This window comes from Carlito syrichta, unplaced genomic scaffold (assembly GCF_000164805.1).
Source record: "Carlito syrichta isolate Samal-C Ts95f unplaced genomic scaffold, Tarsius_syrichta-2.0.1 Scaffold311220, whole genome shotgun sequence".
Taxonomy (NCBI): domain Eukaryota; kingdom Metazoa; phylum Chordata; class Mammalia; order Primates; family Tarsiidae; genus Carlito; species Carlito syrichta.
In genome coordinates this window covers 684,324-708,268 of record NW_007255316.1, presented here as the reverse complement: position 1 = coordinate 708,268, position 23,945 = coordinate 684,324, and the positions used below count along the sequence as shown (strand labels likewise).

At 37.0% G+C, this 23,945-nt stretch overlaps 1 protein-coding gene across 2 annotated transcripts in view; it reads right to left on the bottom strand.

Moving 5' to 3' along the window:
• Positions 1 to 9,801: 9,801 nt before the first annotated feature.
• The window catches only part of NRIP1 (nuclear receptor interacting protein 1), a 103,835-nt gene continuing 89,691 nt past the window's right edge, over positions 9,802 to 23,945 (bottom strand). For both annotated transcript variants that reach the window (XM_008068567.1, XM_021717831.1), the window contains one exon: positions 9,802 to 17,084. In XM_008068567.1, the coding sequence (XP_008066758.1) occupies positions 13,290 to 16,763 (3,474 nt within the window). In that variant the 5' untranslated portion in view covers positions 16,764 to 17,084 and the 3' untranslated portion in view covers positions 9,802 to 13,289. The remainder of the gene's footprint in view (positions 17,085 to 23,945) is intronic.

Sequence of the window (23,945 nt, the reverse complement as noted above, 5' to 3'; positions counted from 1 at the left end):
AAAATGGGTTGGAAATTGCAGCTCACATGTGTCATCCTCTAGAAGAGACTGTCTTCTGCCGTCTTCTCACTCCTCATTGCCACAGTCATAAATGATTCCTCTTCCTTCTCCTTATCATCTCTTTTGCCATAGAGGTAGGTGTTTGGAAGCAGGAGAATAAAAAAACCCAAAGGAGCTTCTGAAAACGTTCACGGAAGAGAGAATGGGGGAATGCCGAGATATGAGATGGGGCCTTGGGAGAAGTCTCTTGCCATGGGAAGTATAAGCAGGAGTACAGGAGTGACTTTGGTTCCTGCTGAGTATAGGTTCCAATAGCATGGGTGGGGACTGGGTGTGTCCTGTTCCTTGACCACCATGATGTTTAGACAAAAGATGAGAAAAATGAAAGCAGGGATGACTTTTCCAAGGGCATCCATTTCTGTAAGGAGCAGAAGAAATTTATTGGGATTGACTAGTAAAAGAGTGAGTACTCTTGGAAGACTGAGGCAGAAGGATCGCCTGAGCCCAGCAGATGGAGGCTGTGGTGGCTGTGAGTATGCCACTGCACTCCTGCCTGGGTGACAGGGTGAGACTCCAACTCAAAAAAACAAAAACAAAAACAAAAACAAGACAAAAATGAGTACCTAATTCTAGGTATTCAGAAATTGCCAGCAAGTGTGGGAGAAAAACAACAACAAAAAAAAGATGTGAGCTTAAGAATTCAAGGGCAATTAAATAAATTGAAATAACCAAAACCAAAGTTGTCTCCTGAGTTGAAGTTTGCTTCAGAATATGTTTAGGTTCAAATGGAATACCTCACATTAGAAAGAAAATAAAAACTTTCATCATATAAATGCACTGGAATAATAAAATCTATAAATACATTTGAATATATATTATCAGGTGGACATCCCTCTATTGTTATACTGAGCCTGGATGAAATAATTCATCCTTGTTCATTCTGAGTTCCAAAGTGTCAGCAGTACAAAACGCTATTAGACCTCATGCTCAGATTCCTGCTAACTTCCGTCCAGTAAGCCTGTAGAGCTTATCTTACATACTAAACCTTTCCTTTGGATTGGTAAACACTGTTTGAGCCCTTAAGCCCTTAATTTTAGTATCTAGCCTATTGTCTTAGTCTGAAGTGGGAAGGCAAACATTAAAATATAACCAAATTTAATTTAGTGATCAAAAGATCATTGTTCTATGTGCCAGAAAATCAAGTATGAAAAGAAGATATTACTGAATGCTCATCAATATTTCAGATGATTCTTCTTCTAGGTACACTATATAATTTATAATTACATTTTTCACCCTTTGAAGATGAGTAGACCAAAGTGTTGACTAGTGATTTGTGAAAAGTGTTCAGTCCTTTAAAAGTCAGTGCTCAATCCACCACATTCTTTCCCCTCTGCTGTGATCATGGAAGTTCCACCACCCTGGGTCCCAAAGTGAGGATGAAGTGGAACAGAGTCCCCCGTCAACTAAAAAGAGACAGGTATCAAGAATTTGTGGTTCTCCGTCACTGAGAGTTAAGAGTTGTGTGATACTGAAGAGTAACTTGATCTCCCTTGGTTGGTACATCCAGTGAAACTGATTGGCTTGGAGTTGATGGTTTAGCATTCCTTGAACACAGGAGTGGTAGGAAATTTAAATTACTAGAAGTTTAGCCTCTGCCCTCTGAAAATATATCAAAAACATGAGAAAATTTTTGTCCACACAGAAACCTGCACACTAATGTTCGTAGCAGCTTTATTCATAATTTTCAAAACTTGGACGCAAACAAGATATTTTTCAACCGATTATGGGTAAACAAACTGTGGTACATCCATGCAATGGAATTTTATTCATCCACAAAAAGAAGTGATCAAACCACAAAAAGACACAAAGGACCCTTAAATGCATTTCACTAAGTTAAAGAAGTTGCTCTGAAAAGGGTATATACTGTATGATGTCAACTATATGACATTGTTGGGAAAAGCAGAACTATAGCAACGTAGACTAAACAATGGTTGCCAGAGGCTTATGGTAGAGGTAAGGGTAGGGATGGTTTAACAGCAATGAAATGATTCTATATGATACTACAATGGTAGGTGCATATCATTATACATTTGTCAAAACCCGTAGAATGTACAATACAAGAGCGAACCCCAACATACTTCTGATAACAATGTGTCAACATCAGTTCATCAGCTGCAACAAGTCTAGCACACCCATCAAGATGTTAATCTAAGGGAAATTGGGACAGTTAAATGAAGGGATATATAGAAAATCTTTGAACTTTCTGCTCAGTTTTTCTGTAAAGCTAGTCAAGAATTAAGTTAAAAAATAAATCAAGAATATTGACTGAGCTACATACCAAAGAGCCATTCAGATGATTACAAAGTGAATATTAACTGGTGAAAATTATTTAAAACAAAAACAAAAAAACTGTGAAAATTTCTTTAAGGGCATCCAGCAAATAAACATTAATCCAGAAAATTGATTAAATCTTGGTAAGAACAGCAAGAGTCTGTAGTACTTGAACTGTGACCTGTTTCTTCTACCCTTCTGCAGTTTAGTATGATGAAGCTCCACTCAAGTTGGGATCGGCCAAAAATATGAGGCTGTCTCTCCCTAGCTCCTAGTTAAGGGCTACAGTATCTTCTTGGGATTGGCAGGTCAGCAGCGTTTATCACCTTCTGTGAAACTCTATGTTACAGAGGCTGAATTCCAGGGCTAGAGTCAGGGTCTCTCTTCCTGTACCCAACCTCTATTCTTGATGTAGCAGGCCAAGAAGATTTGGGTTTGATTGCCTTAACCCCAGCTCACTCATAGGTTAGAGGGTCCCCACAGAAAAGATGCAACAGTCCCCAGTCAGCTTCCTGTTTGTAAAGCAAGGGGTGTCAGGGGTGTCACTCTGAAAGTAGCAGCCTACTATCTCTATCCCCAGCTCTGAAGCAGTTGCTCAGAAATTTTGCCCAGGGGAAGAGAAAGGCCATAGGAACATAATACTCATTTGCTATTCATGAAGTCATTTCAGTAAATAAACATGCTGCTTTGATAGTATCTTTGTTAGGCTGCTGTTTGGTTTAGTTTGGGGGATGGGGAAAATGTAGTTGATAAGGCCACTATCCCTATGTAGTCTCTGGTTCCATATCCCAATTCTATAAGTCTAAAAACTTGTCCAAGGTTGAAGAGATAATAGAAAAAAAATCTGCTCTGAAATGTGCAGATTCACAAGAAACTTTTTATCTTCTGTGAGAGCATAAGAGTTTGCTCATCCTCTTTATACTTAAGATTAGAAGCCATCTTGGTTTGCTCATGCTAGAAAGGAGCTTATAGGAAGAGAATAACCTAGTGAGAGTCCTTCTTCCTTAGCAAAGCTGGAGACAATGTACTTCAAACTTCTCATTCCTTCTAAATACATTTGACTGTCTCCATGGTCCTTCCAAGTACATAAATACCTACCTCGAAATGCCCCCTTCATTTGAGAAAGACAACTGGGCTGAAAATTAGGTAGACATCATAATGAGTGATGTTTATCAATAATACTTGACTGGGAAAAGGTGACTATACCCACCTCACTGTAAACAAATCTCCTTACCATGGATATGCTCTGTATTTACATTTTTCAGTGCCATTTGGAAAGATCTAGAGTATAACAAGAGTGATTACAACCAAGAACTTTTTTACTCTTTTGGGGAGATGGGTGGATATAGGAAATGAGGTTTTTGGGGCAATTTAACACAACTTTTTTAATTACCTACTAAAACATTGAAAATCTGGTGGTTTGGTCTTAGTAGATAAATTGCCACCTTCATAGCTCTCTAATGAAATAACACTCATGCTGGTGACAAGTTTGTATGTGACACTGGTTTCTTGCATTTTTCACACCTACAGGGATCCAGATTTCTTTGGGGATTGGAAATAGCCTGATGCTAATTCTAGCTCCTATGCTGGTGAGGTCTTACTCTCAAGGAGTCAGATGTACTACATTCTCTCAAGGAGAGAATATTCTAGCTGTGTTTGATTTTGGATAGCTCAAGAGAATGCAGCTCCATGGAACAGGCCATATTCATGAGCTAACTGTCAGGAGAAACCATAAATTCTGATCTCAGGGTTATCTGAGCACAGTCGTGTTTGGAAGGGTGTATAGCGTCTCTGCTAAAAGCAAAGCTTCTAAGATGCTTTTGCTATTGTCTTTAGGAAAGTATGGTACAGTAGGTAATTAGAATTTTATTGGCAAAATTTCCAAAGTTCCTGTTCTCCTTTCAAGAACCAGCTTCTCTTATCTGGACTTTCTTAGTAGAGATCACATTTCTGCAGGAGATCTGAGAAGACAGAAGCGAGAGTGCCTGGGCTAGCCCAGGTAAATTTCGAGCCCTAGATTAGAGATGGTTAGGGAGTCTGAGTCTTGCCTCAGGGAAATGGATGACTCTCCACTTTATAAATTACTTTGCTGCTTTTTCACACCAGAGAGGGGAAGATTTTTTTTTTCTTTGAGAAGAGATCACCTTTCATTCATTCTCTGACTAAGCATATATTTATTGAGTAATTTCTATGTATCAAGATATGTTCTCGTCATTTCCTGAATATAAGATTAAGAAGATACACTTCTTTCCTTTAGAAGGACTACAAAGTGTGTTGTTAACCATCCTAATAAGTGCAATAAGCATTTGGCATTGCAGAGGGCTGAGAATTACACTGTGCTCTGCATAGTGAGTTATGGAGGAAAGGTTTCTTTGAGGTACTATTTGTTAGGTTTTAAAGATGAATAGGAGTTTACTACGCGAAGCATGAGAAGGGAGGGCAAAGGAAGAAAGTGTTTGGGCAAAGAATACCACATGGCTGAAGGCACTGATGCCAAGAAGGTAGGTGTACTTCAAATTTTTTTTGAATTGGAGTGTCACTCCGTCACCCAGGCTGGAGTGCAGTGGCACGCTCATGGCCACCCCAGCATCTACCTGCTGGACCCCAGCAATCCTTCCGCCTCAATCTTCCAAGTAGCCAAAACTACAGGCTCATGCTACCACACTGGGCTAATTTTTGATTTATTGTAGAGATGAGGTCTTGCCTAGTTGCCCAGGCTGGTCTCAAACCCGCATGCTCAAGCAATCCACACACCTTGGCCTCCCAAAGTGCTGGGATTACAGGCTGAGCCACTGAGCCCAGCCTTAGGAAACCATCTGTTCTTATTAGGGAACATCTGAACATAAGAATGATTGGTGTTGACAGACAGAATGGTGTTAGAGGGTGGGAAAAATAGTTGGAAAGGTGAGGCTCCAGGCTAGGCCAGAAGTTAAAGGAGCCTGGAGGACATGGAGTTAACCTCCCAGGACTCACACTGGACACTACTAGTCATATCAATTTTGTTTGGCCAATGCAGTGGATTTTCTTCTTTAAAAATTTGAATTAGAATAGCCTTAGCACCTCCGTTTAACGTAGAGTCACCACTTCCCACTGTTTTCCACCAGAAGCCTTATACACTTTACTTCTCCACCCGGCACCTAAAGACATGTGAGAATGCAATTCCATAAGCAATAAAAAAGTCACCAGAGGTTTTAAGGCAGTTTTAACATATTTGCGTGTTAGAATGATTGCTCTGGCAATAGAGGGTCTTGCAACTGGGAAGGCAGATCAGCCAAATAGATGCAAGAGTGACAATTGAAGTGAGACATGATAAAGCTTTAAGTGAAGGAGAAAGAGATGGGTTGCAAGCTACAGGTAAGGAGAATCATCAAGGAATAATAGTGGCAACTATACGAAGAGTCTGCTGAGGACCAGAGTTTTTAGAAATGAATGAATTCCCAACAAAGGGATAGAGGAACAAATTGGGGAGAGTTAACATATAATAGAATTCATGATTTGGGGAGAGTGGATGTATAACGGAATTCATGATTGGGACAAGCTGAAATGCAGATATTAATAGGTTGACAAGTTGGATATCTGAAAGTGATAGGAAACAGAAAACAATTAGATAATTAGAAGGAACTTGGGATAAAGTGTTGGGTGTTTGAAGAGATTGGGACGGTTGGTGCTGCCAAAGATGTCAAAATGGAATTGCCAGGGCAGAACATGAATAATTATGAGTAAAAGAAATTAGCATTATGAAGAGGACTATGAAATACTGGGTGGTAAAAACCAAAGAAACAAAAGCAGTAGCGCAACTTACTGTTACCTAGTCAGCCCCGCCTGTTTTCTGAGCAGGTGATCTTTAATTTCTAGGGGTTGTTATGTTCTTATTATATAGCTCCCAGAATAATACCAGGTAAAGTGGGTCGGCAGTTTCTGCGCTTGAGAATCTCAATCTCCCATTTCCAGAGTGGACTAAATAGGACATTTCCTCTTCAGAAGGCTGTCTATTCTTTGGTAGGTGAACCTGACTTGGTAGCAAGGACATAAAATTTCCTGGGTTGCAAGCAGGAAAGGGGTTGTGATGTATTGTCTAGACATAGACTGTTTCCCCCAATACCTGGCTTCTTTCTACCCCTGTCTCAAGGAGTGACCTCTGGCCGAGGCCGAGCTCTGAAGGATATGCATATTCCCAGTCATGAGTCATGGAAGGCAGGTAACCTGTTATGGGACACAGGTGAATGAGCAAAGCTGTAGATAATGTAGTCATTCCCTTAAATCAATGCAATCGCAAACAATGAATAGGGACTTGAATGACTAACTTGCTTGCTTTGATTATAAAACTGCTTGCTGTACGGTCCGAGGAGCAGATTTTTTACCAACTAACCACCATTGGTGCCTCCTTTAAGTTTTTAATAAAACAATGTCTTTTCCTACTGGATCTCTGGTGACTTCTTTAGAATAAACATTACACACAAGCCCTTTCAGATTTGGGGTTACTATATTACAGGGATCTAAAAGGCCACCCATGCTGCTCACTTTGAACAGATTATCATGATTACCTTGGTTAGTACAGAACTAAGTAAAGAGAGCTAAAAGTATCTTTGATTATGAAGGTGAAAGTGTGTATAACAGCAGGTAATAAATAATGCTTGAGTCCATTAAACCCTAAATTAGTCTACCCTCTGGTGAGACTTTCCCAAGAGTTTAGCCATGTGTGAGTCCTCATTTTAGACTCCACTTAGGAGATAAAAATCTCTTTGTTTATGTTGTTGGGGGTGGAGAGGACTGGAGGAAAGTTCTTTCCCACATTGTTGTCAACTGTTCTTAGAAACACGAGAAAAGAACAGACAGCTCTGTGGATAAATTCCCAGATTTTTATGGCCATATGGAAAGGCCTATGCAACTCTAAAGAAGCACTTTATATGCTGAGGTGGGGACGGGAATAGGAAAGGTAATGAAAGTGGGTAGCAAACCTGAAGGCCATGGTCTTGTGAGAGAGTGTTAATCAGTAATAGGAAAGCAATTAGGAAAAAGGAACAGCAAGGCCTTAGCTAGAGACCTAAAGCTTGTCGATCAGTGTATGTTACAGTATTATCTCCCTAGTATTCTTTATGTCCTTTAGTCTGTACCATTGCCTGGACTGAGCCTGTTTTTATCCCAACATTCGGTATCAGCACTCTAAATGCCTTCTTAATGGATAACTTTGCATGTCAAAGAAAGACAGTTGAAAGGGAAAAAGCATGGTATAAGCATGGAAAAGTTGGGGAAATGAACCAGCATTACAACTTTGGTTTCTGAAAGTGACTATGAAGTAATGAAAGGGAGAGAAAGAGGATTCTTCCCAAAAGCCCCGTCAAGATTTACCTAAACAATTCTACAGAACCAAAGGTGCCACTGTGAATGAAACAAGAACATAAGAAAACTCACAAGATGGGGGGTGAGGCAAAAGGGCACACTGTAAGTTGTAGCGAAACAATCCGGTGCACCCTGGGAGGGGCTAAAAGTCTTATAAAAACTTCAGCTAGCTTATGGGAAAATTAGGTACAATGGCTGCTAGAGGCAACCCTTCAGCCTTTAGATAAACTTATCATTTTCTAATTATAAAAAAATTATCCCACACTTCTATCCTTGAGTTAACATAAATTAGCTAAGGCAAAATACCATCTCAGATAATGCAGTGTACCTGCATTGTAGCTATCTCGTGGGAGCAGCATTCATGGGGCTTTCCAAAAATATAGGTTCTGACAGCTATAAAGTGTTAGGTCATTTTCTTTTCCAGATGTGATTTCAGAGGTGAATGTTTATCAGCAAAAGTGAGCAAAATAAATATTCCAGAAGTACTGTAGATTCTTCTCAAAGTTTGGAACACATACCAGAGAAATTTGGTAAAAGCAATGGAGGGAAAGTAGAAGCTTATCTAGGTCTTTGCATCAGCAAAGGCTCTTGAAAGACTTTTTAGAATGGTTCAGCAATGCTCTTCTGACTGCAAAATATACTATTTCAAAATTTAGCTTATTGAAGAAATAGTTTATATACCTACTTTTAGACACTTTAAGACGGCATCAACACTTTTTCAGGACTGGAATTTATGGGACTTTATTTCCAATTAGTCTGCCACCACCTCAAGAATACAATAATTTTGGCTTTTTAGAGCAGGAGTCTTTACTTATGAAGATGGCATCTTAAAAAAATGTTATATTATTGTACCAACCACTTGGATAATTGAATAATTAAATGAATGCTAAATGATGCTCATAGATTCCTCTACCAACCCTTACAAGGTGAGGCAGTATTAGATACTTTGTTTTTAAGTCTTGTGGAATAAACAAAAAGTTACAGGTATACTTAGTAAAGAGCATTTTAAACCTATCTTCTGTAGCCAAATAGACCACAGTTTAGTTGTCAGTGGTAGAAAAATGCCAAACTTATTTGTTGATGATTTTCCACATTAATAAGCTTGAAATACACTTTACATAGTATGAGTAATTTTTATCTAATTGATTTTTAAGAATCTTCCATGTTAAAGTAACTAGCATTATTTTATGGTTAAGAGTTGTTAACTGGTGGTTCTCTTTATAAATATCCTCTTAGGCATTTTTTTACTTGATGGAATTGTCCTGCTTTTTCAACATATAAATAAATAAGACATGGCAGTGCATCTGTTATTCTGACCCAGCATTTATACATATAGCAAGATGCAATTGTTTCAACATTTTAATAATACAGAAAAGTGGGATGTATTTCTACTACTTGGACATTTTTCAGACATTTAAAAACTTATTGCGAGAAGCTGCATAAATTATAACAGATCTATTTTAGTTCCAGGAAATCTTTGGGAAAACGTCTTCCTTCTAAATTGTAACTCATATATTTGTAAAAATAAAAATTCCTAGGCCATAATTCTCAAGGAGATACGGGTTTAATTTTCCCCTATTCTCTATGACTTATTACAAAATATGTTGCTTATTAGTCTCAGCTACTCATTTCCTGTACACACCGAGTAAATCTTTAAGTGTGTATGTGTGTGTGCACACTTACACATTTATTTTAGGAAATGATTAAATATTTGTGAAAAAGAAAAATTTTGGTACTTTTATTTAAAATAAACTTAACACTCATTGAAAATTGGATAAAACTCCTGATAAAAAGTTATCTTAAAGTGTGTATGTATAACATCAATGATACTTATGATCATTCTAGTTTAAAAATTCTCTTCTAGTTTAAAGTCCATAGTGACCAACAAGTTACACACAGAATAATGGAAGAGAGAGGGCATAGGCTCATGGCCATTCTGAGCTATGCTTTAGATATCCTGTTTCCAGTTAACTAACTTGCCGGTCACTTCTTTTTTTCTTTCTCTTTGTTTTTCTGAGAAGGGCAATACATTCTTTATGATCTACTGCAATTTTCATAGCAATGTGTTTTATGTTTTTGGAAAATCTGAAAACAAGAAAAAGCCACAAATAACAGTCAAGCCAGAGACAATGCATTTTTTTCTCATTTATTCAAATTCACTGCAGGAAGTAAACACTAAAAGATTTAAAAAAAAACAAAACAAAAAAATCCACACTGTGGTATGTACAGTTTCATGACATCACATGAAGAAATTAAATTTCTAATAAAAATGACAAATTATATTACTGAGAAGATCACATCAAAATTGGTTGTGTAAACCCCAGAATTCTTACCATGAATGGTAGGTAATGTGCCTGTGTTCCAGTATTTGCTAATACCAGAATACTCCTGGTATAGTGTCTCCAACGGGATTAAAAAATTCATGAAGTAGTTGTGTGACTTCATTATGTTGAAAAGTGGTTGACTTGATTTTAAAAAAAATTTAAGACCCTTGGATTCAAAGCACATTCTTTCACAAAGCTTAAACCACAGAAGTCATGTTCAGAAATGGAATACTGTCATGTTGGGATGAACATCTGATCTGATTTGTTAAGACATTTTGCCAAATGCACAGATGCACAGGGTCCCCCATGCACTTTTCATGCAGCAGGTAATCACAACTTAAATAAAATGTTTATTCTATACATTTGTCCAGACTTGCAACTGTTTACATACATGCACAATTTTTAAACCTGTCTGATTATATTTACACTTATACATGGAATATACAGGAACCAAAGAGATTAAAAGGCTTTTCTGTTGCATTAGAACAATACAAAATATGTATTTTTCATTAAGGAAATCACTATTTACATCACCTTTAAAAACCGATTTTAACATCTTCATGTAAGTCAATATATATATATACATATAATATATATATATATAAAATATATATTCTCACCAGTTTTCTCTTCTGTAAGATGCAGTAGAGAATGAACAGGTAACAAATGCTACCTCACTGATGTCAATGAGAGCTGTAGTACCCTTTCACAAATGACTTTTGTTAGGAAGAAACTGTCTAGATATCTAAAATAGTCCTTGAAAATGTGAATATGTGCATCCTTGTATCTACATATGCATAAACAAAGTGAATTTGTGGATGTATGCCTTTTCTCACTGTTCTTTAAAATCACCCTAAACTCAAAATTGGGAGCATTCTCTAGTAAATCAGAACAGTATCCTTTGTGGTCATATTTATTTAAGTATTACATATTCTCATTCCTTTAATTGTTAACAACAACAAAACAACCAACACACTGAAAAAACAAATAGACCAAAAAAAACCAAAAACCAAAAAATAAAAAACAGCAATGCTGGCCTTTGATATTCTTTTCCCTGACCTACGTGTCACTCCCTTGTAAAAAGCCCATTTTCCCCCTAACCATAGGAGAATACCAACATATTTTTCTGACATACCTCTAAGGCTCCAGACCTTTCACAATGACTGAGAAACATGACTTGTTTAAACTCTTTTTTCTATTTATATAGTGTTGACAATAAGACTGTCACAGCATGGACATAGAGTAGAATATATTCAACTGGCCAGTGGAATTTCATGTCAGAATATGTCTATACCTTCACCTCTCTATAATGTACCATCACATTTGATCCTGATTATTACTACATAATATTTCCAGCAATTATTTATAAATCATTTTGAGAAAAAAAAATCATATAGGGTTTTAGATTATATTGGAAATAACACCCATTTTTAATATAAAAATCTTAGAAACAACGTCAAGTAGAACAACTTTAAATGAATTTCCTTCTCAAGAAAATGAGTAATTTTTGATAGGTCAGTTGCTAACCTGCTTCACAATTAAAAACAAAAATATTATCTGGTGAATGAATTGTGGATTGTAAAAACTTAACATAAAAACAGACTTGTTTCAAGATTGAAACCCCATGTAGCTCAATAATATTTTAAGTTCTTTCAAGACAGTATCCATGTTTACTTTTAATCACTATTTTAACATAACAGATCCAATGGAGTGACTATGTATAATTCTGCCATGTATGTGTGCCCTTTATGCTTTTTTGTTTAGTCAGAGTTTAGAACCTTTCTTGGATTTTAACTAAACATTTTAGTCTTTTCAGCACAGTTCTTAGACAATGGTTTTAATAGAAGTTAAGGATGTATTCCGGAGAAGTTTCCAAACCATCCTGGAATCACCTGAGTTTGGTTAGTGGCCCTGTTATTTCATGCCTAAGGCTAATTAAGTAGATGTTATTCATTAGAACACATAAGTAATCACAGATTTTCCTGAGATGTTGAGCCAGATATGAAAGTTGTCCCCTCCACCCAATTTTTTTTTTGTCATAAAAAGTATTCTGAACCCGGTTTCCAAAGACATAACGGTAATATATGAACTACAATACTGAGAGTTTTGAGTTGATGTGTGACTGTTTTGGGGAATATAGAGGCATCACATAGATTTTTAAAGTCTCGTGTTCTGAGAAAAGTCATAAGCCATGATTCCCAAACTTCTATGTGTGAAGGAAACACCTAGGGAGTGTGTTAAGATGCAGGTGGTAGATTCCCAGATCCACTCAGCATAGATTCTCTTCTGGAGGTACGTGATGCTTCTATAAATCTGCATCTTAAAACAAGTAAGTGCTCCAGATGAGTTTCATAAGTGGTCTGAGCCCAGCTTTAAGGAATCCTGGTCATAAGACTCGCAGGTACCACAGGAATGGTGAGAATTGACTTTTACAAGAGATGGTGAAAATTGTCAAAAGAAAAGCCATTTTGTTTCTGTTAAAAACAATTTCTTATATATTCAACTATTCAGGAAACCACCTGAAGATAAATGTTAACTTTCCTAATTCTGTAAAAGGAGGAGTATTAATTTAATAAAGTATTTAAAATACAAAAATGGAAATCTGCCTTTTTTAAGGATCTATCAAACTTCCCTCAATTGTAATCAATTTTTACTAAGTAGTACAAGGTTTGAAGAAATATATATTGAAAAGGACTGGGGTGGGAAAGACACATTGGGAACCACAAAACCCCTTCCAAGAGTTAAAAATAAACAATTTTTTTTTTTTTTTAGCAAAAGTGAAAAATGTAAGCATATATTTCTCTAATTTTTTTGAATTGGATAATAAGATGTGAATCAGTATGAGGATTTTCATTTGGTAATTATCCTTTAAAGAGTTCTTTAACAGTTTGGACTTGAAAAAATGTGTTATGTAGGCTGACTTCTGAAAAGCAAAACAAAGTACCCTAACAAAGGCAGCAAAATGCATTAATCCACTATGGATGGATGTTTACAATTTAATTTATGCTTACCATTTATGATTATAAAAGAATTTCATTCATAGGCTACTCACAGTTGTTATCTGATGCATACAGAAGTGTTAAATAACCAATCGCTAGTTCAGTAGTTTCCTCATGACATCTAATGTTAAGCAAAAATTAGTATGCATATTTAAACATCACCAGTAACCAATACTTTTCAAAATAAAGTTTCAGTTATACCATGCTTTTTTCAAATCATGCTCTTATTTATACAGATCTCAAGTTCATACTAATATAGTTTCAAAAAGATCCAAAGCTGGATGGCAGGTACATTTTATTCTGATTCTTTTTTTATTGTTAGCACGTTTCCCAGAAGTCCATACACTTCTCCATTTGCGCTGTGTGGGCGAGAAGTATTATTTCCCATATGGCTATTGTAAGGGCTTCTTAAATTAAAGAAAGAAGCTTTAGTTTCTGCAGCAGGAAGTAATTCTTCTTTGATTGTAACCCCTGAAACACTTTCTGCAGATGAAGTCTCCCTCCAAATGTCCTTTTCCTGTGTTTCTCGACTGGTAACAGAATGGCCTCCTTTTTGGAGCATGTAATACAGTATTGGGTTAGTTTTGGTCAGCCTTGGAGAGTCTTTTTCATACTCATTCTTATCCACATCTGTGATAACCCACCTAATGGGTCCTTTCTCACTGGGCACGGAGCACCCATTCGAAAGCCCAGATTCCGATCTAGACCCGACACAGCCCAAGTGCTCAGGAAAAGGAGGACTCACAGGAGTTTTTACTATTCTTGGGTATGAAAATGTCCTGTTATCCATGCAACTGCTGGGCTGAGCGGAGCTATACATCAGTCCATTCAAAGAAGAAATGCTCAGTTCGGGTTTGCTACTGGTCACGTTGTTTTTGTGTCCTTTCTTTTTACTATCGACGACAGAGTTACTTCTGTGTGGAGACAAATCTCGCACGCAGTTTTCTGAGAGAAGCAGCTGTTTTAGAACATTGAAGCTCTTGCTCTCTCTGGCCCAGCTTCTCTGTTCACTGTCACTGGCTGAGCCTTGACATGCAGGATACTTAAATTCAAGATCATTTCTGCTGAATTTCAGTTCTTCCTGGTTAAGCAAAGATCCATACAGCACTTCTGGGGCACTGTGATTGTTTGCAGTGTCAACAATGCTATTTTTCATCTTTTTAAGTGGATTTTCTAATGGCTCAGTATAAAGCTTCCTTTTCTTAGGGACCATGCAAAGATTCTTTGATTCCAGAAGTGTCATTTCATTACTTCTGTGACCTTTGTCTGAATCATCTGCCAGGTAACTCTCTTGATTTTGTCTCAGCAATCTACTTAACAGACCATTCTTTGAGAACGAAAAATCCTGAGGTGAAACGGGCTCCAATTTAAAGTCCTCGGACACTGGTAAGGCAGCTGCACTTCTCTGCATGGTAGGAGCCACACCTAAGAATGGGGTACTCTGAGCATCATGGTTCAAGTGCACATTTGTATTATGAATATGTAAATCATCACAAGGCTCAGATTTTATTTTCACCATCAATATTTGTTCACTTAAAGCTCTGTCTGCATGTTCCTGAGTACTTTCTTCTCTTAAAGGAATTTTCTCTCTCTTTTCACTTTTGCCTTTGTTGGAGTTTCCCAGGAGCAGCTGGAGGACAGTACGTCTTTCAAGCAGATTTTCTATTTCAGAACCAGAAAGTCCTGGCTCAGGACCTGTTGGTTGACTACTAAATGCTTTATTTTCTTCAACTGCATTCGCTTTACTTGAGAGCAGAGGGCTATTTAATCTATCAATCATACCTATGGGTTTATCTGTATTTACACTTAGCTGTTTGCTGGGTCTCTGTTCTTCCACTGGCATGGAAGACTGCATTCCACATTGCGCTAAATTTTGTAACAGTTTACTGGCACTGAAAGTTGCAGAGTTTTGTGCACCTTCATTTTGGGTTGGTTTCTCTCCTTGCAATTCCTTGCTTTTTGTAAGGTCCAATGAGTGGTTAGATGCAATATTTGCTAGCTTTTCAGACTGGGTACTGCAGGCATATGGTGGGGAATTCCATTTGATAACTAGAGAATGTTGAGAGAGATTGATGGGAGACTCTGCTTTGGTTGACATAAGTAAAGGTGGAGTGCTCACTGGAGTAGTCCGATTTGCACTGGGGCTTTCTATGACAGAAGTCCTTGCATAATTTTGTGTATTGAATTTTGTCACGTCATTGTGTACTCCCTGAGGGCTAGCACTTTTTTCTGCATTTTCTTCATTCTTGTGGCCAAGTAGCAATTGAAGAAGTGTTACTTTCTGATGTGAATTTAGCTTAGAATTCTTTGAGGTATCTTGATCTTCTTTGCTATCTACATCTGGGACTTTTGGATCCCAAGTGTTTAGCAAGGATTGAGTTAAGTTATCCAGAGAAACAGGTTGGTCGGATTCTGGTTTTTCAATTCGGTGTTTGCAAGATAAGTCTATGGGAACACAATTGGAATAAGAACTTTCATCACCACTGCTGTCATCTGTAAAACTAGGATTGTTATCTGAATATTCATCAATAGTTGTAGGTGTACTACTATCTTCAAAAATGTTTCCTCTCTCACTATGACTGTGTCCATTCATTGGCTTAGGTACAGTCTGGCTTTTAAGAAGATGTAAAAGCAAACTATTATTAGCAGCTTGTTTTACATTGTTTCTTTCCAGTGAGTTCTTACAGCCTGCATTTTTGGGGGAAGAAGGGACGATACTCATTGGATTCTGAAATGTCGTAGCATTACTTTTGCTAGTCATTAGTTTACTTGATGATGTTCTTGCCTGACCATTAAGAGGGCTCGACACGCCTTTTGAGAGCTGGAAACTGCCAACATCCTTCTGGCCATTTTCTTGCAATCTGGCCATAGCAGCAAGTCTTTCACTTGCCGCCTGATTTGCATTTTGAGTTTTTAAAGCGTGTTCCCGAGAATACTGCTGCAAATGGGCTTCACTTGAAAGGAGTAGTGCTAATTGGCTACAGGCAACACTAGGCTTAGGAGAAGTGGCAGGACTAGCCCTTTTTTCCACCATGCTTGCAACAGCCTGTAATCTTGCAGCACATGACAAGGGTTCACTCATGACCTTTGTTCCACTTTGTCCAACATGATGAGGTGACTCTACAAATCTGTCTCTGATGAGGTTTTTTGTTACATCAGGAAGACTGGTATCAGGCTTTTGCTCTTTAGCTTTACTTTTCTTCAACAAAGTTTTTAAGTGACTTGACGCAACACCATAGCACCTTAAATCCTTCTCCACTTTTAAAGAATCATGACTGAGGGCATATCCCTGCTCCTTGAGGCTCTGCCTAATCTGTTGTGACAGAGCAACAGTCTGCAGCCTGGAGCTGAATGACTGAAGCAAAGAGGCCAGTAATGTGCTATCCTGTTTGCCTTTAGGCACATTGTCAACCATGCCAGCTAGCAAGGCTTCCTTCTTTACATTTAAATTTACTATAGAATCAGACAGCCTCTTCCGCTTTGCTGCATTCCAATCCTCAGAAGACTGCAACAGTCTGGCTTTTTTGAGATGCAGCATGCCAGATCCTTGGTATGTATGTGTGTTGAGAACTGGACCATTACTTGGACAGGTGGGAAATGCACTGCCAGAAATGTTAAAGTTCTGATCCTCTTCATCATGCCCAGCAGACTTGTTGTCGACGGCAGGACCTGATCCCCCTGCTGCCTGATGCATTAGTAATCCTTCTAGGTAAGTTAAAACGATAGAATCCTGGTGCACATCAGAGCCAAGCTCTTCTCCATGAGTCATGTTCAATAGAAGTGTTCACAGGGGCTTGGTTTCTATTCACTTTAAAGAATGGTTTTCTGTGGGTGAATGAGATGTCACTTTAATAAGTGAGTGTCAGTTTATCACGTTCCATAGCAATCAGATACAGATGTACTGTTACATTCTGACCAGGATTTCTTCTGGTAATGACAAGATACAATACGGTCTGCCCACAGAGCTGATCAACTTCCAAGCAACAAGGAGCAGAAGAAAACCATAGGTCTGTAGCAGTAAGCAGACAGAATTCTTAGTGCATAAGCTGTTTTTCCTTCTTCATCTTTGCTCCTCTTAAACATCAGTGTTCTAAAAAACATAAAAATAAAAGTAGTTAAGGAGATGCAGAACTAGAATATTGTGTTATGAGACCTATAGGCAAAAGAATATAGCATTTGTATGTCTATACATACATATTAGAGTATACATATTAAATATATATGCATTATAGTCGCCTCTCTAGTAATTTATTTTACTGCTATTCCTATTCAATTGAAAATCTCTACTGGGACTCCCACTGGGTTAATCCAGATTGTTAAAATGATCAAATTATTTCAAGACGAGAACATGCGTTAATCTTATATAATGGTCTTCCAAAGCCCTCCAAGTTTTTGAATTTTCATAAGCATCTTTTTGCAAAGTAATGTGAATGCTAAGTCTCTTTTATGGCTTTATAGCTCTATAAGGAAACTAGATTAGCTTCCTTACATGACTGGGCACTTAGGAAGGAACAAAAGTAGATATGCAGGAAAAAGGATGCATATGACAGGGACTCATCTGATGAGTCTGAAGTGGGGCTGAGGCCAACAGAACAGATTCACTTCTGACATCATTCCCAAACACCAGACATTCTGTAAGTAATTTTTAGAATTTCTGTTTTCAAAAGAATGAAAGCACTAACAAGTTTAAGATTATTTTGTGGGCCCATTCTAAGTGCGACAATCTTAAATCCTATTCATAAACACTAAAATATAGTCACAAGCTTATCTGCTCAGGGTTTTTACTATGACTTATTAAAGATAGAAGAAAGTAATTCTTTGGATGCTCATTCAAAGCTATCAAAGGTTTAATGTGTTTATTATGAAGTTCTTACTTATGTGTTCTATGTAGAAATGGCACGTTAGGGCCATTCCTTGCAGATACAGAAGACGGTATTACTAAACACATAATGTAAAATGAGAAATGTCAGAAGACATTTTAGTCAGAATTTGAACAATATTCCATTGATATTTATTATCTAAGAAGGTATCAAAAAATTTCCTATCATCAACATATATACAACTTGAAGAAACAAGAATTCGCTGCATTTTTGAAAACTTGTTAGATCTAAGTTTTTGTCAAAACGGATCTAAAGAAGGAGTCATTACACCTTTGGAAGAGAAGCTGAAATGAATTCCTTGAAGTTTGTTTTTCAAGATACCAGAACATGTTATTCAAATTATTAGACCTCCTCAGTTTGATCAACAAATACCTTGGTCCCCAAAGAATTAAAAAAAAAAAAAAAAAAAGCAAAAAAATACTTTTAATTTAAAGTTACCCTGTAACTTTTTGGGTAAAAAGCTTAAATGAAAATCAAACGTTAAGAAAGAATTATCTGTATCAAATTGATGGATTTATTGATTAAAAATCATCTACTGACAAAAAAATGACAGCCTAAGAAAAAGATTCAGAAAAGAGGCAATAACAATTAAAATAAATAAATTGCAAGTTTTTAAGGAGTTAGTCAAGAAGATACTTTCTTGAGAGTCCAACACTACCATTTGAAAAAGGTCCCTAAGCTGGGCTCAGTGGCTCAGCCTGTAATCCCATGCCTTTGGGAGGCTGAGGTGAGTGGATTGCCTGGGCAGCGAGACCTCATCTCTACAATAAATCAAAAAATCAGCCGGGCGTGGTAGTGCATGCCTGTAATTCCAGCTACTTCGAAGGCTGAGACGGAAGGATCGCCAGAGCCCAGCAGGTCGAGGCTGTGGTGGCCGGGAGCGGCCACTGCACTCCAGTCTGGGTGACAGAGTGAGACTCCAACTCAAAAAAAAAAAAAAAAAGAAAAAAAAAAAGGTCTCCAAGCTTTGCCATAATGTACTTAAGATTAACATTTTAAGTGATTTATAATGATACCGAGATGAAATGATGAGGATGACTGCCACCTACTATCCATCCTCTTGTTCGGTTTTCCTTTACAAACAAAACCTAATTTGTTTTTCAGGGAGTGGAGACTCTGCTAAATATACTACTTTTTTTTCTATTCGAATATATTCTATAATTGATAACATGTTGCTTAATTGGACACCTGTTTTTCTTTCTTAGTGGTACAAAAATAAGGGACAGTATTTTACGAATGATAACATTTTGGAGTTGAAGAAACACAGTTTTACAATTCTCTTAAAAACTATTAACATATAATTAATTCTCAACTAGTTAAGACATTTAAAAACCATTTAATGTGATATGACAATCCATTTTCTTTCCATACTACTGCAAACCTTTTTGTTCTTGAGTAGATTAAAGAAAATCAGCAAAAATCCGATCAGTTATTTGATATTTGATTTGTAGGTAGACTTAAAAAAAGTACTTCACTGAAGCAGAAGAATGAAATAAGATTATTAGAGCATCATTGGATTCATATTACTCATGTTATCTCTATTCCACCTTTTTACTATGCATAAGTTGCAAAATATTATTCATTGCTTTAAAAAGACTAAATTTACACATTTGTGAATTTACAAAGCAGATCTAGAAGTTGATTTAAAAAAGAATTGCCAAAGTTTCTTTGCAAAGGAAATCCAATATTACATTTTACCATGTATTCACCTATTTACCATTTATTTCCTAGATTACAGAGATTAAGAATAATCATCTCAATAAAAATTTATTAAATAAGAAAATATATTCAATTTTTAACTTCAAGAACACAAATTGACAGATGCAAATAATTTTACTAAGTTCTTTGAGTCTGAGATCTGTGCTAATTATAATTAATACAGTGCAACACATTACATTATAACTGAATCGTATAATACATTAAGTTATTGAATGATCAAACTGTTAGCAGGAAGGCATGTTGATATACACAATCTCTCTCTCTCTCTCCCTCTACAAGCAGGAATAAATAAGAAATTTAAAAAATTGAAATCACAAATTTGACACCACATACTGTAAGTTCATCACTTTAAATCAAAGAATGAGACAAAAGTCATTCTAAATATTCAATCTGTATAAATGAATACAGTAACCTCTTACTGACATCCCAATCTGCTCAGGGACCTGTTTTAGGATTGGTGAATTATGTTCATTTTAAAAAGGAGGGTGTGATAGGCAACATCTAGAAGTCTAGGTAAGGTGAACCCTTAAGTTTCTAGAATATTCCTAATATAAAATTATCTCATCCCCATGCTATTTCTTTTCACATAACTTTGTTATAACAGTAAGTACAAAAAATGAAGAAATTAAATGTGACCTGAAAAATCTTAAGATTGTTTCAAGATTTTAAAATGAAAATTCTAAAACAAAAAATTGTTAGTTTAGAAAATATAGTTGCAACAATTTGTATAAAACCATGTGCATACATTTTCTTCTAAAGTGGGCAAGAAACAGATTTAGAATAAATCCGAAAAGATGTATAACTATTTCCAAAAAATTCTAAGTCAAGGTGATTGTTTTACATTAATTTCTTTGAAAAGAAATCCTATAAAAAGTACCAATTAAATTTAGCAGTGAAGGAAAAGGATCTTCTTATGAAGACCTGTTTTTTTTTTTTTTTTTACTAAAATCTGTTAAGTCAAAGGTTGAAAATAAATGATGACTTTATTCTCAAGACAGTAAGTCGGCAAAATGCATAATGAACATAATGAATAGGGGGAAATCACTAAGATTCTATAATGTACTTTTGAGTTATAAAAAGTTCTAATGGACACATATGGTAATACCAAGATACTATGTTTTATTCTACTAAAGACACAGTTCATTAAAACACTAAAAAAAAGATGAAAAGTCATGTGATATAATTCTCTCTACTACTTAGAATGTTTTATTTTGTTTATTTTATTCAAGAGGTATATGTGCAGGTTTGTTACATCGGTATATTGCATGATGGTGAAGTCTGGGCTTCTATGAAGCCTGTTACTCAAATGGCGAACATAATACCCAATGCGTAGTTTTTCAAACCTTATTCTCCTCCCTCCCTCCCTCCCCGCCTTAGGAGTCCACAGTGTCTTTCATTACCATCGTTATGTCCATGTGTACCTAGTGTTAAGCTCCTACTTATCAGTGACAACATGAGGTATTCCCTTTCTGTTTCTGTGATAATTCACTTAGAATAATGACCACCAGCTGCATCCACATTGCTGCAAAGGACATGATTTCATTCTTCTTCATAGCTACGTAGTGTTCTATGGTGTATATGTAATTTTCTTGATCTAGTTCGCTGTTCATGGGCACCTAGGTTGGTTCCATATTTTTGCTACCATGAACAGTGGTGCCATAACATAAAAGTGCAGGTGTCTTTTTGGTAGAGAGACTTATGCTCCCTGGGGTTTGTACCTAGTAGTGGGACTGCTGGGTTGAATGGTAAATCTATTTTTAGTTCTTTGAGAAATCTCCAAATTGCATTCCACGGGGGCTGAACTAACTAGTTTACATTCCCACCAAAAAAATGCATGAGTGTTCCTTTTCCTGCAACTTTGCCTACATCTGTTTTTTGTTTTTTTTTAAGTTGATGTCTCACTCTGTCGCCCAGACTGGAGTGCAGTGGCTGCTCCCGGCCACCGCAGCCTCAACCTGCTGGGCTCCGGCGTGGGCTACCACGCCCGGCTAATTTTTTGATTTATTGTAGAGATGAGGTCTCGCCTGCCCAGGCGGGTCTCGAACACGCGGGCTCAGGCAATCCACTCACCTCAGCCTCCCAAAGGTGCGGGATTACAGGCTGAGCCACCGAGCCCGGCTTGTTTTTTTGACCTTTTAGTAATAGCCATTCTGACTGATGTGAGAGAGTATCTCATTTTGATTTTAATTTGCATTTCTCTTTTGATTAGTGATGTTGAGCATTTTTTCATGTTTATTGGCCACTTGTGTACCTTCTTTTGAGAAGTGCCTACTGATATTATTTGCTCACTTTTTAATGTTTTTTTTTTTTTTTCCTGTTGATTTGCTTAAGTACCTTATAGATTCCGGATATTGGTTTTTTTGTTGCATGCATAGTTTGCAAATATTTCCTACCATTCTGCTCAGACTATTTACTGTGTTGAAAGTTTCTTTTGCTGTCTTGAAGCTCTTTAGTTTATTAGGTCTCACTTGTCAGTTTTAATTTTTGCTGTATTAGCTTTCAAGAACTTGGTCATAAATTTGTTGTCTAGGCTGGTGTCCAGAAGAGTGTTTCCTAGGCTTTCTTCTAAGCTTTTTATAGCTTAAGATCTTACATGTAAGTCTTTCAATCCATCTTGAGCTAATTTTATATATGGTGATAGTAGGGGGTCTAGTTTCATTCTTCAGCATATGGTTAGCCAGTTTTCTGAGCACCATTTATGGAAGAGGGTGTCCTTTCCCCAAGGTTGATTTTTTCAGCTTTGTCAAAGACCAATCAGTTGTAGGTTAGTGGCTTTATTTCTGGGTTCTTTATACTGTTCCATTGGTCTGTGTGTTTATTTTTATACCACTACCATGCTGTTTTGGTTACTGTAGCCTTGTAGAAAAGTTTGGTAATATGATGTCTCCAGCTTTGTTTGTTTGGGTCAGGATAGCTTTGGCTACTGGAGCACTTTTTTGTTTTCATATAAATCTAAATATTATTTTTTCTAGATTTGTGAAAAATGATGCAGGTAGTGTATAGGGATTGCACTGAGTCTGTAGGTAGCTTTGGGCAATATGGACACTTTAGTGATATTGATTCTTCCAATCCATGAGCATGGAATGTTTTTCCATTTGTTTGTGTCATCTTTAATTTCTTTCAGCAGTGTTTTTGGAGAGAACGCTATACTCTCCTATTGTAGAGACCTTTTACCTCTTTCATGAGATCTGTCCCCAGGTATTTTATTTTCTTCTGTGTGAATACTGTGAGATTGTGCTCTTGATTTTGTTCTTGGCTTGAACAGTGCTGGTGTATACAATACTACTGATTTTTTAATGTTGATTTTGTATCCTGAGAAGTCACTTAATCAGCTTAAGGAGTCTCTTGGTGGAATCTTTTGGATTTTCTAGGTATAGAATGTCATCTGTAAAGAGAGATAATGTATATTCCTCTTTTACCATTTGGATACCGTTTATTAATTTCTCTTGCCTGATTGCTCTGGCTAGGACTTCCAGCCTATGTTGAATAGAAGGGGTGAGAGTGGGCATCCTTTTCTTGTTCTAGTTCCTGGAAGGAATGTTTCCAATTTTTGCCCATTCAATATGATGTTTGTCACAGATGGCACTAATTATTTTGAGGTATGTTTCTTCAATGCCTAGATGGTTGAAGGTTTTTATCATGAAGGGATTTTTTTTAAGCCCTTGAACATGAGAATTAAAATAATAATCCTAAGCAACCCAATCGACTTAACTGACCTCTCAGCTAAGGAGATCCCAGAGAAACTTTAGTTCCTAGCCATCATGTGACAGAAATTGGACACATCTCATTAGATCCCCTCCCATTAGACTTTCTTTCCTAAGAGTTAAACAGAAACTAGCCCTCTGGAAAAAATCACTTCACCCTGGTATCAACCAACCAACTAATGCAGTCCCTCCCTTTTGCAGTTTCAAGGAAACAACTGACCAGCATCAGCACCTTCCTGATAAGAGAGCAGAGAACAAGGAATGGTTCTGAATAGTCCACAGAGAATGCACAATGAGGGTTTTCACATCCTCTGTTTCACCTTTTGAAGTCAGAAGGCATACGTAGAATTCTGCCCTCAGCTCATGCTAACACAGCCAGTTTTCCAGCATTGGTCCCATGGAGAGGCTTGAAGCTCGGCTAACTTGTGTATGTTTCTCTTCTCATTAATATTCATGACTCCTCCCTATAGCTTATTAAATATGTATATTTGGCTACCTCATTCAGCACAAATCCCTGTTTTATTTTTCCCACTCTGGAAGTTTTGGTTTTTGACTTCTGGTCAGAGCATATGTATGCTTCACGGCCTGTCAGAATGGCCACCCTGCAGGCTGTATTGCTTTAGGAGAAATAAAGTTCTTGTTTCCAAA